The sequence below is a fragment of the Camelus bactrianus genome, chromosome 27 (assembly GCF_048773025.1).
Source record: "Camelus bactrianus isolate YW-2024 breed Bactrian camel chromosome 27, ASM4877302v1, whole genome shotgun sequence".
In the NCBI taxonomy this organism is placed as follows: domain Eukaryota; kingdom Metazoa; phylum Chordata; class Mammalia; order Artiodactyla; family Camelidae; genus Camelus; species Camelus bactrianus.
In genome coordinates, this window is record NC_133565.1 from 23,148,819 (window position 1) to 23,165,660 (window position 16,842).

Below are 16,842 nucleotides of genomic sequence, written 5' to 3' on the forward strand. Positions count from 1 at the left end.
AGTGTAGGGATCAACTTTCCCCCACCCACGACACTCCATAAATGTGAGTATTATAGTCCATTCCTTGCATGGAAGGTCTTCATATTTAAAGCCATTAAGAGTGGAAGTTTCTGGAGGGCAGGCACCACATGAATTTTTGTCCTTGAATTTGAGGTCTTGGTCAGTCCTGGCATTGAGAGGGAATAACTGAGATGCTGTCTGTCTCCTGAGTTAGGAACATTCGGCCAAGTAGGACCAGGAAATGCAAACTCCCTTTCCTCAGTCACCACAGCATGCTTGGGTAGCTGCCAGCTGGATGCTCTGACGCTCACGAAAGCTCCCCCAAACTCTGCACGGGGGTGCTGGCCGTGAGCCCAGGCCCTTCTGCCTAGCTGTGCTCTAGGTCGGTCGTGAACTTCAATGAGCTCACTCTCCAATTTCACACATGAACATTGTGCTTTCTTTTGAGCTTGTTGTGTGCTAGTGATGGGGACAAGAATCATCAGACATTGAACACATAGGTTCACAGCCCTGTCATCAATGTGGTCCACACTGGGATGTCCCAAAGTTTAGTCCTCTAGTAATTTTGTTAACCAGCTATGTGTCCCCTGGGGGTCTTGTGAAAATACAGATTCTGATTCAGGAGCTCTGGGGCTGGAGCCTAGCAAACTGCTAGGTGAGACCCCAGCTACACCCTGAGAAGCCAGCATCTAAAAGGCCTGTAAGATACGCAGGTGGTGACATGCGGAGCAGGGTTGGATGGCTACTTATCCACTAAAGCTCTTCTGGCACATTCTAAGCAGAAGACAGAGAAAGGGATGATGGATCCTGCATCGTCTGGAGGAAATGAGCCAGGGAGGTGGGGGACAGGGCTCCCAGATCAATGCGTTTGCAGCAGCAAGAGGCAGGATGGTGTAACGGTCCGTGCGTGGGCTTTGATGCCGGTTTGCTTGTCGGAGGCCTGGCGTATGCTCCTAAGCTCCATTCCTGTGTCCTAATGTCACTGTGCCTTGGTTTCTCATTTGTGGAAAGGGGGTCTGGGTAGGGGTGGTAATGCTATCACTACCTCTACAGTGTTATTGTAAAAGTTAAAAGATTATATAAGGGAGCCTGTTGGTAGAAACTGTCTGGAGCATTTATTTTCCTTCTCAGCCAGAGCTTCGGTCCCTAAGCCTGGGACCTCAGGGGGCCCTGGGCTTCTGTGCCCTGCATGGCCACGGTTGTGCAAGCACTCTTGGGTCTCCTGTTACCCGGGAGCCGGCAACAGACCAAAATAAAGGCGGGGGTGGGGGGGAACCAGCGGGGAGGGCCGAGCGAGCCTCTGCAGGGAGTCTGACCAGGTCAGCTGGGAATGCCTGTCAGCCATCCAGGGTGGCTCCTGCGTGGGCCTGGAGGTGGGTGAGTGACTCACGCCGGTGCCCTCTCCACCCCCGCGCCCAAATGCTCAGCCCTCCCCAGGCTGGGGCTCATCTAATCCCCACAGTGGGAGTCGGGGGGCACTCACGCCCGTGCCGAGGTCTAGGGTTGCAGCGCGGTGACTTCACACTCAGCAGCATGTGCAGCTGAGGCCTCCCTCAGCAGTCCCCGCGAGGCGGGCAGCGGGCAGCTTGGCAGCCGCCGCCTCTCCAACCCCGATCTGGCCGCAGGCAGCCGACTCCCCGGGACCCGAGGAAGTGATGGCCGAACAGGAAGCCAGTGGGCTGCAGGTCCTGCTGCGCACGCTCCAGGTAGGAAGAGGCAGGGGCTGCAGGGCGGCTGGGTCTCAGGGCCGGGCCTGCCCTGGAGCCGAGCTCCCGCAGAGTCCCCTCTGGCACCAGTGGCCGGGTTTGCTAACCAGCAATAACCCTGGCGTCAGCAGCAGCTCTCACCTTGAGGCTGACCTAAGTGATGCTATAGTGTTTAAATATTAAACCTGACGAAGTTATGAGCGCTCTGCTTAAATTATTGAACCTGGTGGGATTAGAGGCTGAGGCTAAAGAATCCAGGTTTGCTAGAGATAGGCAAGGTGGAGAAAAAGCTGTTTGGCAAATGCAGACCTGTTGCAAGTTCTCCCTGAGCCAGGCAGGAGACCTGCGGGGATTTCGCAGATCTGCCTGGGCGGGGAGTGCGGCAGGACAGAGGACTCCCCTGGGCTTCTGATGAATGGCTGTTACCAGGTTCCCAAAGAGGGATCTGCATCCGAATTGCCTAGGATGCCTATTTACCACACATCTTCTTAGGTGGGATCTGGCCAAAAGAAATCACCATCCCCGGGGGGGGGGGGGCAGGGGCCTGGGGACCTGCCTTGCCCCCAGCGTGATTCTATTCATTCCTAATTCTGAGAATTCTTGTCCTAGAGCACCGGTTTGCGAACCTGTCTGCACCCTAGAAACTCTTGGAAGATGTTAAAAAATACTGATGCCTGGGACCCACCCAGCAAAATTCCGATTTAATTGGTCTGTGGAGCACCCTGGGCACTGGAGTTTTGGAAACTTCCCAGGTGGTCTCAATGTACAGCTAAGGCCAAGAAGCACTGCTGTACAGACTTGGGTAGATGCCTGCACCTAACCGGATGCAGGGAATGCATGGCTCAAAGGGGCCTAAGAGATCTTCTGCTCCAGGATTTTAAACCTGAAGCCCGCGGATGGGCATCATAGGAGAGTGGGCTTCAGGGACTCCATGACCCCCACCCCCTAATTCAGAATGTAAATGGTTTGTGCTTATGTTCATTCTTCCCTGCTTTGGAAAGCTTAGTTTCCTTGGATTCTTAAGGAAATCTGAATCCCTAAAAAGTTTAAGTACCAATAAATCCAGCCTTCCAGTGTACAGCTAAGGAAACTGAGTCTCAGAAGTGAAGTAACTTCCCTGAGGTCGTGTAACTACTTAATAGGGGAACTGGGACTAGCACCAAAGAACTTCAATATCCGGTGACCCTAGTGTCTTTGACTCATACTGTCTGACACATCAAAGGCACAAATGCATCTGGGCTGGGAGTGTTGAGGGTGGGAGTGAACCTCAGAATAAATTTGCAGTTGGCCTGGAAGTCACTGCAGGATGAGCTCCATCTCCTGTCTTCCCACCAGTGGGGATTTCTAATTGATGTTTAGAATAATCGTTCCAGAGCACCGCAAGATTCTCAATCATCAGAGAAAGATTTAATTATGTTCAATATACCCTACTTAGTTCCCAATTAACCAGAACACGAAAATAACCGGAACACGCTTCCGCTGTGTCCTCTAGTTGATCAGAATCTGGTGGTGGAAACGACTTGGGTTTCTGGCCAAGCCCTGAGTCAGCCTTCTTCAGGGGCCTCCCTAAGCCTGGTTTCTGTCTTGACAGTAGAAGTCAGAACTCTACTGACCCAGGAGAAAAGAACCCAGGGCAGATATTCTGTGGAAGGATGTTTCATCCCCATTCCCCGTGGGACCAGGAGAGCCCACAGAATTTCTGGGAAGCGATTAGCTAAAATGCTTTTGATTGGGGATCCCAAAGGTCCTAGGGACTCAAGGCAGTCCTCCTTCCTTCGTGCACAAAAGTGAGAGACAGAAGGCTTTGTATTGCTTCCCAAACCTCTGGGGTAGACAGTGGTTATGTCTGAATGGAATGTGAGCTCACAACATGAGTTCCCCATGCCTTTCAGGAGGACCCCAGACCATTGCCTGGGAAAGGGAGAGAGAAAACAGATGACCAGAAAGAGCAAGCAGAGGGGGACAGCATCCCCACCATGTGATAGCAGAAACCCGCATCCCAGGGCATCACCACTTCTGCCTGTTTGGGGCCCCGTGACAAAACCAACTGGATCATTAAGGAATATCAGTGTTCTGCCTATTACCTCTGCCTGTACAGACAGGGAGGGGGTTAGTGATTTTTCCTACCTCAATTTCAACGCAGCCTTAGCTCTGTCCTCAAAGTGTGAGAATCAGAATTCTACCCAGACATTTTTCCAAGTCCCTGACTTTTACCGTTTGAGGTTGAGGCAGAAAATCAGACTGACTCACGAGGGCCTGAGTGAAAAAGAAGACAGCCCAGAGCACAGGTGCGAGAGACGGAAAGAACCAGATGCGCACCCCGCTCTCTGGCCCTTACCAGCTGTAGATCCTTAGGCAAGCCCCAAAACCTCTCTGAGCCTTCATTTCCATATCTGTAAAAGGGGGACAATAAAAATACTTTGCTCAGCTCTTTGTGCGAGGATTAAGAGAATCCATTTGAAAAAACAGATTCTCAAATGACTGTTTTAAATGGCTGTTCAAATGACTCTGGTTTTTACACTTTCCCCAGTTGGGTACACAGTGGAGAGGCTGGGAACACTTCCCTAGGCTTTTCATCAACCTGCCCTGCTTTTTTCCTGGGTAGACTCCAGTACACTTGGAAAAAAAAGGGAAGGTGTCTCATTCGCCCTCCTCTCGTTTCCCCATGTAGTTTGAGTTAATGGGGAAGATGAGGAGCTGCTGGGGTAGCAGGATGTGGACTCCACGCCAGCCCTGATGCCGGGAGCCCTCCCCCAGCGGCTTCCCACAAAATGCCAATTAAGTACCGTACTGACACATGAAAAATGTATAGTTATTTGGTCAGCTTGTGGCACACTCTGAGCTGTGATATGGGCACATGCTTGCTGTTTGCATTTGTACTTTATTATTTTATGTTATAGCTGCTCAAACTGAATCCCAGGACTGTATCTTGGCCAAAATGTGCATAGTGAACTCCTTTTTTGCGACTTGGGCTCCAGGAACATCATCTATTATGGATTGTGAATGAGGCTGCAGGATGTGGGGCTTCCTGTCTTGAGTTCGCATTGAGCTTAGATAATAGAAAACCTGGGTGGGACGACAACTCCACTTCCCCCCTTGGACTTGTTCCTCCAAGGATTATTTCCAAGACAACAGGTGATTTCAGCTCCTGGGCTCCAGCGAGGGGATGGGCGGGAAAATGATGCCTGATACGGTTCATTCATAGCACTTGGGAGTTTTGTTTCCAAAACATGCGTTTAAAAATTTCCTTTCTAGAATTCTCCATGGAGGATGCAGAAATATCCATCTAGTGCACATCCATGGGGCCAGGTGGAGTGGAAACTGAGCTGTCCCCTCGGATATAAACAGAAGGGCTTGGAAAAATCAAGAGAAGAATTTTTCTTTTAGCTGGCAAACATTGTGTAGAACTTCTAAACAGGATTTCTCTGTTTGGTGAAATTTGAGGCTTTCTGAGTTTGTTTTTTTTTTTTTTTTTTTTTTTGAGATTTTCAAGAATGGTTACTGCAAGATATACACCTATTAACCATGTAAATACCATTAGTTTATGAAAGTTCTGTATGCTCCACACCCTTGCCCAAACTCCCTTAATTCATATTTGTTAGTTGAGAGTGACTTGAGATGCTTTGCATGGAGGGACTTTGTCAGACTCGTGTTTTGTGTGTCGAATTCTCTGTAGTCGGTCCCGTTCATAATAGTGGTCAAAATAATAAGTAACACTTATTAAGCAGTTTCTGCAGGTCGGGACCTGTGCAGATTCCTTCAGGTGCACCGTCTCATCTAATCCTCGCAACAACCCCAGGAGGCGGGTAGTGTTGTTATCCTCATCACAACGTGCTCAGATGGAAGGTTGGAGAGGTTAACAAATTTCTCACGGTCATAAAAAGAGTGAGTGGCATAGCTGGGATTGGGGCAGAGGGAATTCAGCCCTGTGGACGTGCTCTCGCCAGGTGTATTAACCCTCTGAGGCCAAGGAGGGGCACTGAGAAGATTCTGAACAGATTTTCCCAGGTGGTAGGTGTCTGCCAAGGAGAATGGAGACTCCCATGGGGCACATCTGGGGAGGGCAGCAGCTGTTCCCATGAGACTGGGAGGACTGGTCAGGAGGCAGAGAACAGTGCCTACGGCAGTGGTCAGCAAACTCTAAGGGCCTAAAATTAGAATTTTTAAGCTTTGTGGGTCACAGGGTCTTTGCCTTCAGCCCTGCCACTGTAGTTGTAGACAATTTGCAAATGAGGGGGCATGGCTACATTCTAGTAAAATTCACATCCCAAAACAGGTGATAGACTGGATTGGGCCAATAGGCCGTGATTTGCTGACCCACTGGCTGGAGGCCTTCAGGCTCAAGCAGGGTGTAGGGGTGGGAGATGGCACAGAAAGAGAGTGATGGAACAGCAGGGGCCTGCTGGGGCTGCCAGCTGCCAAGTGGGGACTTCCCTCACCTGCCATGGGTGTCCTCAACACCCAGGCTGCTCTTCTTGCAAACGCAGCACCTCATATGATGCTCTGGGTTCTCCTGGGGGCAAGTCTTACAGATCATGAAATCCCACTGTTCACAATGCCATTCCCTGCTGCTGCCGCCTCCACTTTTCTAGGTGTCACTGAAGGCAGTGATTATGTCTATTGGCCTCCAAGCTGAGCTTTCAGGTCATTTCAGTCGCAGTGTACTAGGTGACTGTCCTGCAGATATTGCCTGCATTCAACAGCACTACCAGCCCAAGACATGCTCAGTTCAGCACTTCTCAAACTGGGTTCCATGGAACACCAGTGAGTTTTCCACTCACAGTGGGTCTTGGTGACAGATGGATCTAAGATGTCAGGGTGAATAAATTTACTAGATTTCTTTACTGAAAGATCATCAGTCTTTTAACATCTTTTCAAGTATTTTGGCTTATAGGTCTCAGTTTAGATGTCTTTTATTCAGAGAGGACTGCTCTTACAACCCAGTCACCCGAAGTCCTGTCTCTTTAGTTTGACTCTCTGCATAGAACTTGCCATTTCCTGATACTTGTGTGTGTTTTCCCTTCCTTCCCCAACCAGGGTAAAGATCTTATCTTTCTTGTTCACCTTTATCCCTACTACCTAAAGCACTATGTAGTATTAGGTGCTCAATAAATATTTGTTGATTGACTAATAAAATGAATATGCATGGTATATTATCAAGCTGGGGTATAATATACAGCATTTCCAAAGCATCTTGGAGATGAGATCTTTTTTTAATAACAAAATCCCACTAGTATCCCACAGGACATTAGGAATCCATGGAGCATATTTGGGAAACAATGTTTGTAGATCAATGCCATGTTAAAGACTGCTGGTCCATGAGGGCTGAATTTTTCCTGGTCTGGAAACTGACCTCGAGCATGTTGAAATGTTTCTAATCTGAACTAATGAAAAGTTAGTTCTGTTGGAGACTTGGGGTCGTTCCTTCAGTTGGTGAATTCCACTCGCTGATGACTCTACAACCTATCTGTAGGCCTTGAGTTGACATGAATTCTAATCCTTACTTGGTTGGGAGAAAGAATATAAGTGACAGATGTGGAGGTTTAGAAAAAGGCTCTTCCTAGAGGCTCAAGAGAGCCATTCTGCTTCGGATCAGGAGGACAGATGGTGACAAGGACAGCGTAAGCCTCAGATTTCAGATGAAAGACAGGGTCAGATTTCACAGGCAGGGTATCTGATGAAACTTTCCCTAGGGAACTTGGACAGAAGGCAGCTTCTTCAATAAATGGTCAGTAATGAGTTCTCCCGACCCTTAAAAAAATCCTGAAACCCAATGTGTGTTAACATCTCTCCTCTCTGCATCCCACCACTCAGTACAGCCCAGTGTCCTCCGTTTTTGACCCATAGGCATCCTTATTCCATCCCTCTTAAAACTCGAATTAATCCAAGAAATCCTGTGACAGTGCATATTTCTTTTACTTTTCACAATAGGTGGATTAATAAGAGGCTATAAGAAAACCTCATTTTCTCCTTGACTTTCATTATTCATTATGTATCATATGTCCTAAAGGGGAAAAAACTTCGCAAATGACTGTTAGATTTTTAGACTAAGGAAGAGACTACAATGATAATATTCAGATGGGTGTTATCTGAAAATGGATATGAAAATTCAAGAAGTGTTTTTGCCATGAGCTGTTCACATTTGTAGCACTTACTAAGTGCTGGGAAGTATTCTAAGCATTTTACATGTGTTATCTCATGTAATCCTCACAACAGTCCAATGAAGTAGGTACAACTGTTGTCTCTATTTGACAGATGAGGAACACAAGGCATTTGCTCAAGGCCACAGAGCCTTTAAGTAGCAGAGTCACAATTTGAACTCAGGCACGCTCTGACTCTAGCTTGCTTATTACTCATTGCTGTTACTCATCAGGCTACAGTCTCTCTCTCTTTTTTTTTTATTTTTTAAACCTGTCCTTTTCACTATTAAACATTTTTTCCTGATTAAAGACATAATACAATCTCATAATTATAAAATTTTAATTAAAATATCGATATAAATTTTAGCGAGCAAAAATCTCCCATTAAATCCTACTCCCTAAGGCAACCACACAAGTGTCTGATGTATATTCTTTTATATGTTTACATACATATAGCAATATGTGTATTTCTATAACTATATATATCTATGTCTATGTGTGTAATCATTTTAACACAATATTATTCAATTTGCTTTTTCTACATATCAGTATAATTGTACACCTTCAAACCAACACAGATGGACCCAGTTCAATCTTTTGTGATTGTTACATAGTAGTTTAGTATGTGGAGGTACTATAACTGAAATAAATAGAAGTACATTTTCTTCTAGTGTTTCACTTAGATTTGACTTGGTTTGTGTTGTCTTGTTTTCAATTGTTGATGTTTTATGTGTTACATTTTAATAGTCAACTTTATCAAACCTTTCTTTCATGAGTTATTTTTGGCCAGGAGACACTTCTCTCATGATCTAACTCTAGTACTTACTGATGCTTGAATTTAACTCCATACCATTCTCTTTTTCTTAAATCTTGGTGCTTTCACAGAGCTTCTGCCATACCACACTTCACTAGTATGTGGCAACAGTAAACAAATCTATATCCTTAAAATTTCTTTTACTGGAAGATCCCAGTTCTGTAATATCTAATAGAGCTCTGCTTGATAATATTTGGAAATTTTACATTTGACTTAAATGTTTAGTTAAAATGAACATATAAAGGTTTCTTGGCTGGGCTTCGGGCAGCTCGAGTTGATTTTGGACGCTGCCATTGTCTTTCTGTTTGACTTGAATCCCCTGGGGTGGCATCCTGTATGGTTTGATGGTTTTCACTTCAGTGCTAGGAGATCTTCCCAGCAGTATCATCTGTTTCCTTGGTTTATTATGACTCTCCCGTTATGGTTCCTTCATTTATTGAATGCTTCCCTGGGCCAGAGGCTGTGCTAGGTAGTGGGTGACAAGGTTCAAGAGTGATATTAGTCAGACACTTTCCTACTGAAATTCTTCCAAATGTTAATGACTAATGTCAGGAAGAAAGAGATCCAAATGCTGCAGTGCAGTCACACCTGCCCTCCTTTGCCCCATGGACCATTTTATTCTGTGGTGACTGGTGGAGAGCACAGTATTATCATTGCTCTAAGCCCCCGGGGGAAGATCCGATTACTCAGCAGCTGTAATGTGTGCAGCTACGCCTGTGGACTTATGTTCATTCATATGTGGTTTTGTTTTTTTTTTAAACTCCGAGTCAGTGATTCTTAATCTTTTCATTCTTTTTTTTTTTTTTTTTCTTCCAGGGAGTAGGGTGTCACAGATCCCTTTTTGATGCCATTGAAAGCTAAAGACACTTTCCCCAGATAAATGCTTACACAAAATTTTGTGAGAAATTTCAGGGCCACAATAAGCCACGCCACACGTTTTCACTCTCTCAAGGTATTTACTTGGGTTTTGTTTCTTGGAATGGAGCTCTTTAAAGTTGGAATAGTAGGGGAAATTCTAATCACGTAAGGGAAACCCCACAATTCCGTCCAACTGTGATAGATCCTTCACACCTCTGAACTGGGCACAGTATTCTTTTTACTTTCACTTCCCAACTTTCTCCTGAACATCTTTCATACCTGGTCTGTACTTGTGGAAATTATCAGTACTTTTGAGGGATCAACTGTAATGTTTCTTTTCAAAAAAGGCCTCTTTTGATAAATTATGCAAATGACATTTTTCTCTCTCTTCTGAAATAGCATCCAAGCATTTATAACTCTCTCTTTTTTTATTACAGTTAGATTCTACATACACATTATATTGCATGTAAACACATATATACAGTATACTGCACATTTTAAGTTTATAAATATGTACTGATTATTATTTCTAAGAACAGATTAGATCTTTAGCTTTTTTACACCTCTCTCTAAAATCATCTATGCTTTGCTTTGTTATAGTTGTTATTCATTTTTCAACAAACCTTTATTGGGTATTGAGAATTCTAAAGTAAACATGTCATGGTCCTTGTTCTCTCAGAGTTCACTGTTTCCAGAGGAATCAGCTATACATTTGAGAGTCTCCTGAAAGTTGCAGACCCTCTCCCTAGATAATCATACATATACACTCTAACTAAGAATTTAAACCTTAGATTTGCCTACTGTTTTAATGAGAAGCTATGCCATGGGATTGCTGGGGTTGACAGATGATCAAGTAATTATAAAGTATTATTTTTAATGAAGAGATAACATCATGCACAGTGTATTCTTGGAAGAAGGGGATTCTCAATCTCCAACCTTCCATGAACTTCTCTTTCTGAGTAATTGATTGATTATGTAATTAAGACCAAGCCTTGAGTTGGAGACAATTAAAAATATGGGTAAAATATAAATACTTTTTTTCTAAAAAGCCTCAATACCCTAATGAGATGATGAGCATTTGATGAAGTGAGGTCCGGAGGGGTGGGAAACCCAGAGAGATGAGCAAAACTCTGGCACTTCTGTCTTGGAGGCATTTACTGTTTTGGAAGGTGTGGGCTGGAAAGATTGGATTGTGTGTTCTGTAGCCTTGCATGTCTAGGAGAACAGGAGTTAGAATTCAGGGCTTGCCAAGAATGGGGACCCTGGGAAACTCTGCTTTTGGACTGAGACCTGAAGGGATGCTCCTTGGAAGAAAAGGTGAATCATATATAAACTAATCTTCACGTTGAGCCTTTCTTTATTTCACTTGAGTGGCCTAGAAAAATCCTAAGACTTGAACAGGTGGTCTCAGATTCCTAGAGATCCGAGGTGGCTGGTAGTAGCAAACTAAAATCTCCATCAGTGGAAGAAAATTTCATACTAGGGCTTACATTAATTCTGCAAATAATTTGAAAACCAGGAACAAGGGGAGATAAGTCAATATGAGTATCACCAGCAGAAATAACAGATGACAGAATTAGACCTACCAGTACTCCAGGAACTGGAATTACCAGGCACAGAATGTAAGAAAGCTTTGGCTACTATGTTCAAAGAGATTAAAACCAAGGGAAGTTCTTTTAAAATAATATATCTACATGTATCTGGAGAAAAATATAATTGGAAAAGAGATGCACCCCAGTGTTCACAGCAACATTATTTACGATATCCAAGACATGGAAACAAAATTGGATAAAGAAGTTATGTGTGTGTGTGTGTGTGTGTGTGTGTGTGTGTGTGTGTGTGTGTGTATACATATATAATGGAATACTATTCAACCATGAAAAAGAATAAAATAATGCCATTTGTAGCAAGCAACATGGATGGACTTGGAAATTGTCATTCTAAGTGAAGTAAGCCAGAGACAGAAAGAAAACTATTATATGATATCACTTATATGTGGATTAAAAAAAAAGACACAAACGAACTTATCTACAAAATAGAAACAGACTCATAGACATAGAGAGCAAACTTATGGTTGCCAGAGGGTAAAGGGGATGGGAACGGATAAATCAGGAGTTTGAAATTTGCACCTCTTGGGGAGCGATGGAAATGTTAGCAGTCTTGATTTTGCTAATGGTTTCATAGGTGTACACATCTGTCAAAATTCATTGCATTTCATTTTTGACCAAAAAAAAAAAAAAATCCCCTCAAACTCAGATAAGCTACCCATGATTATACGCCATTTCTTTTCTTGCTTTTTAAGTTTTATAGCCACCTTTGGCAATGAGTTATACAATTCTAATTTGGTCACAACTAATTAGGATATTATATTTACTTGCTTTTCCTCTGTTCCTTTTAATGATATGATATTAGGATAAGTAACTTCGTTTTTCTCTTCAAAACAGAGAGGAAAGATGATGTTTTGTAGGTTCCCTGGGAAACAGAGTTTGAGAGAAAGATTTGCATGCAGGAAGTGGACCGAGGAGTGCCTGGAGTCCACACAGGGGGAAGGAAGGAAGAGGGTCGGGCAGCAGGAGGAGTCGAACTGCCGTGCAGTTACAGCAAAGGCTCCAGCTGGTCCCGCCGGGAGTTCTGGAACTTGGATGGTCCTTTAGCAGTTGTCTTGTCCTGGGGCCAGGGTGTTGAACCTTCATACCTCCTCTCCTGCACCATTGGCCAGTCATCGGTTCTAGGCTGCTTCCAGACAGGGGGTGTGACCTTGGAGACCCCCTCCACCTGGCAGCAAATCCCAGAGAGGGATCAAGGTGAGAGCTGTCAGTTACTAATACTCCCTTTGGCTGGGAGGGATGAAGGCCTGAGTCTGGAGAGACCTAAGAGGCACACCTGCAGTGTTTGCCACAGGTGGTAACTGTTAGACTGGGCATCAGAGGCCTAGGTTCAAATCCTGCCTTTGCTACTAATTGACTGTGTGATCTTGGACAAACCATATAACCCCTGGGGTCACAGTTTCCTCATCTTTAAGAAAAGGAATAAGAATGAGATCATTTCCCCTCAACTTTAGTCATTTGCATGCTACTTTTATGATTTTTTAAAAAAATATTTTGGATCAGTGATACTATTGTTTACTTAACATGATTTATTTCAATATTCAGCAAATATATTCATTTTAATTTTACTTCAGGTGGCACTTTACCTACAACCATAAGTATAGCCATAGTACTTAGCAAAAATAGGAAACAACCACAAAGGTAAATTTGCTGTAAACAAAGCAGTGCTCTTAAAGTCCAGCTAGACACTGTTGCCTGTGGAGTCTCTGAGCCTGAGGCCTGTTCTCTGCTTTCTAAAAAGATTAGCAGCTACTGAAGAGTTGGAAATGTACTAATAACTAAGACATTTCCCCGAAGAAGAATAAGCGTTTTACTGAGAATAAACATTTTTCTCTGTATGATTCAGTGAAATTTAATGCTATATCTCCTGTGATGCCTAAATCCAGATACTCTCAGTAGGAGATTTCTGACCTTTCAAGAAAATACTGGATTAGGTAAGTCTTTAGGGTAAATTTATATTATTCCATGATTTCCTCCTTGTATGAGAGGCATAGTAGAGAGGAGATATTTATGAGTTATACTTTTTTAAAGGTCATACATCTATTAGATGGAGTACCAGCCAGAGGCTTGAGGAATTAAATTTATTGGATAGGGTTCTTAATATTATGAGCACACCCTGTATGAAATGTAGCCATGATGATTAGCAATGAGAATCCAACCCTTCGATTCTCTGAATACCCATGGAAGAAAGAGCCTCTCATAGAAGGTAGATACTCCTTCCTTGAGTAGCCTAGCGCAGCTCCACCCTATGCCCTAGCTTTCTGTCCTCAGGAGTGGCTGATCTGAGGTAGCAAAATGCGTGGTTTTCTCATCCTGAGACCACCTGTTTCTTATTCACATGCCATTTCCATGCTGACCAGGAGTTAGCCAATTTATTCCAAGACATTTAGGCATTAATAAGAGGGGCCTAGAAAATTCTCCTTCCCATGATGTTCTCCCTGTGCAGATATCAGACCCTGTGCAGGATTGCCCAGTGCAGATTGCACCTGACTAGCCTGCTTTCAGAGTTCTGTCACCTCTGTACGTGTTGATCACAATTAGGAGTAAAGCTCTGAGTCTTCTCTAGAATTTCAGCTGTATTCTAAGCTTAACTAGGGTTACTGTTTCCGATTCTTTATTCAGCTATGGTAATAAATATTTCATCCTAGTCTTGGCATCCTTTCATCCTCTGATGCTAGGATTTGGCAATTCACCTGCACTGACCAACCAGAGGATGACTGGGATTCTATGTCAGTGCCCCTTTCTTCCATAAATAAATCAGGTAAATTATCTTCCTTGAGGCTAGGAAAGGCACTCACCTTACTGGGGCCACCAACCCTCATTCAGTTAGTTCTGTATTACGAATATTCCCTAGGGATTAAGACCATGAGGACTCTTTGCTTCTATCATAAAACTAATTTATGTCAATATATAAATGTTGATGATGATGACAATTATCATCCTAGTAACAGAGGAGGAAGAAGGTGACGGAAAAGAGGAGAAGGTGTGTGAAGAGGAGAGAAGCAGAGAGGAGAGACCCATATTGAGCCCAAACCAGTACCCGCCATATGCTCCGCCTTTCACAGGGGCAGGGCCCAGAGCCTTTGAATACAGTGACCCCCATGTGATGAATTGATCCCTCAAGTTTTAGAGCTTCAATGCAATTGAACAAACTAGTGTGTCTTATTCTCTTCTGGACCAACCCAATCATGACTCTTTACAGCTTTTTCTATCTCTTCTTGGTAGACAGTCAGTCCTCAGACCCAGTTCAATGAGGTCTGTGAAAGTGAGTGAGTTTTATATAGAGAGTTTTATTTGGTGTGACTTACAAGCCACATGGAGTATGTGAAGTTATGCTAGTATTTACAGAGTGACCTGCCAACTCAGCGTTCCATCTCTTCAATTCTCATCTGAGAATCACTTTTCTTTTTGCTTCCAAATGTCTTGCTCCCCATGCTGTCATTTAATTCTGAAAATGCCACGGGAACAAAATTTATAGGAACAATAATGTGCAAATAAATGTGTGTTCAGTCCGATGTATGGATAATTTCTCTGGTGTATTGTAACCTAGTGTTCTGTTGTACTTGTCAAGTGCTGCTTGGATATACAGAGAGAACACGAAGATTCAATATTCAGTGAATCTGATACTTAAGTTATATGTACTTGGTCTTGGTATGATTTGGTTCATAGAATTGTTTTCATGAAAGCTGATTCCCCATTTTTCAGGACATAAGTGCATTTGGATGCACTCCAAGGTACCCGTGGTGAAAGCAGTTTTCATGCATGATATGTTAGGGGTGCATGAAGACAGAGGACTGATCGGATGTGGAAGACCTCTGGACCTATCTTGAGCCCTAATCAGAGCTCAAAACCTCCATTTAATTTTGGGATAATACACATCTTTTCAGTTAATTCCAGTGATTGTCAACTAGGGATCATTTTGCCCCACCCCATGGGACATTTTGCAATGTCTGGAGACAATTTTGATTGTCACAGTTGTGGGAGATGCTACTGGCTAAACATCCTGTAATGGTTAGCATCCTAATGCTGCTAAAAGCTAAATATGCTACAATGCCCAGAACCACCCCCCCCCCAAAGAATTACCTAGTCTAAAATGTCATCAGTGCCAAGGTTAGGGCCCTGCTCTAGTCAATCAGCCCTTTATTCATTTTACTAATTGAGGCTGAAATTTAAGATGGCACCATACCAGATAGCACAGGGTGATTTGGTCCAAATATTTTCTCTGAGAAAGACAGTAATCCTGCCCTTGCTCATTCTCGGATTTGCTCATAGAAGAATCAGGCTAGTGAATCTCAGGACAGACGTTTTCCTCCAGAGCCACCTCCTCCTCACTCCCACTGGCAGTGTGCTTTTGAGCCCTGAGAACCAATTGGCAGTGATGAGTGCAATTGGCTTTGATGTATTCCTGAGGCTAGAGGAATTGTTGAACTATGTGAGTGACACATGCCTGGAGGCAAAGTGTATTTTAATTCACAGATGGGAGAAGGAGACCAATTAGAGTTGATTAAAGACAGAACACACTGTGGGAAACATTTGGGGTCCAAAATCATTCAGCAAGCAATTGTATGGACGCCAAGATCCAGGCATGCCAAAATGAAGATGGCCATGGCGACCAGAGGTTTACAAGTGCATGAGAGACCACAGGAGAAGGTAAAATAGAAGGGTTTTACAAACAACCATGGCTCTCCATGGTTTTCATCCTTGTTTTGATGACTTCTGCAGAAGGTTAAAGATTACAGAGCTTAATTTTGATCTGTAGTGGCCAGACATTGGGTTTAGCTCCAGAGAGTGCTGAATTTCAACCCTAGTTCTACTGCCTACAAACTGTGTGCTCCTAAGCAAGTTATCTAGCTTCTGAAACCTCAGTTTCTTCCTCTATATAATGGGGAAAATGATATCTACCTGTTGTGAAGATGAAAGGCAATATCCTGGTGAACGTGCTAGCACACACGACTAATGTCCCCCACTGACAATGACTTTTCTACCTATGATGGTGTGAAATCAACAGGCACTTAGTAGAAGCCCTAGTTTGAGTTTTGAATTTGGATCTTTTCCTGGCTGGTGATATATGGTATGATATTCTCTCTTAATACTGGGCAGCATCAGTGAACCTAAGCTCCCAGCCAGCTACTCCATCATGAAGGTAAACAGCTAGTCCACGTACCACCATTCTGTACCCAGACAACTGTGCTGTTTTCAATTGCAGTACAATATTCAGTAAGTTACATGAGACGTTCAATACTTCATTATAAAATGGGCTTTAGATGATCTTGCCCAGCTGGAGGCTCATGTAAGTGTTCTGAGCATGCCAAAGGTAGACTAGGCTGAGCTATGTTGTTCGGCGGGTTAGGTGTATTCAGTGCATTTTTGACATAATATTTTCAAATTAGAATGAGTTTATCAGAATGTAACCCCATTGTGAGTTAAGGAAGATGTGTAGATGCTTGATGAATTTTCACCTGTCTTCCCCCACCCTGCCCCTTGCAGCTGAAGCAATGTCAAGCCGCCCATCCTATGAAAATATTGAGCTTCTCAGAAGTTCCTTCTGGGAAGCATTTTGGATGTGCTTCAGAGTGAAAGGCACGCTCTAGGATTCCTCAGTGAACACAGGAGGATGGCGGCTTACCTCCATTGCTTTACTATTTTTTCTATTTATTTATTTATTTTAATTGAAGTGCAGTCAGTTACAATGTGTCAATCTCTGGTGTACAGCACAA

General features: G+C 43.7%; 1 protein-coding gene across 3 annotated transcripts in view; it reads left to right on the forward strand.

Annotated features, from left to right (window-relative positions):
- The first annotated feature begins 1,319 nt into the window (after positions 1-1,319).
- AGBL1 (AGBL carboxypeptidase 1) overlaps positions 1,320-16,842 on the forward strand; it is a 618,212-nt gene continuing 602,689 nt past the window's right edge. For 2 of the 3 annotated variants that reach the window (XM_045522553.2, XM_074353945.1), the window contains exon 1: positions 1,320-1,706. In XM_045522553.2, coding sequence (XP_045378509.2) covers positions 1,656-1,706 — 51 coding nt within the window. In that variant the 5' untranslated portion in view covers positions 1,320-1,655. The remainder of the gene's footprint in view (positions 1,707-16,842) is intronic. The other variant, XM_045522552.2, reaches the window with a different exon arrangement.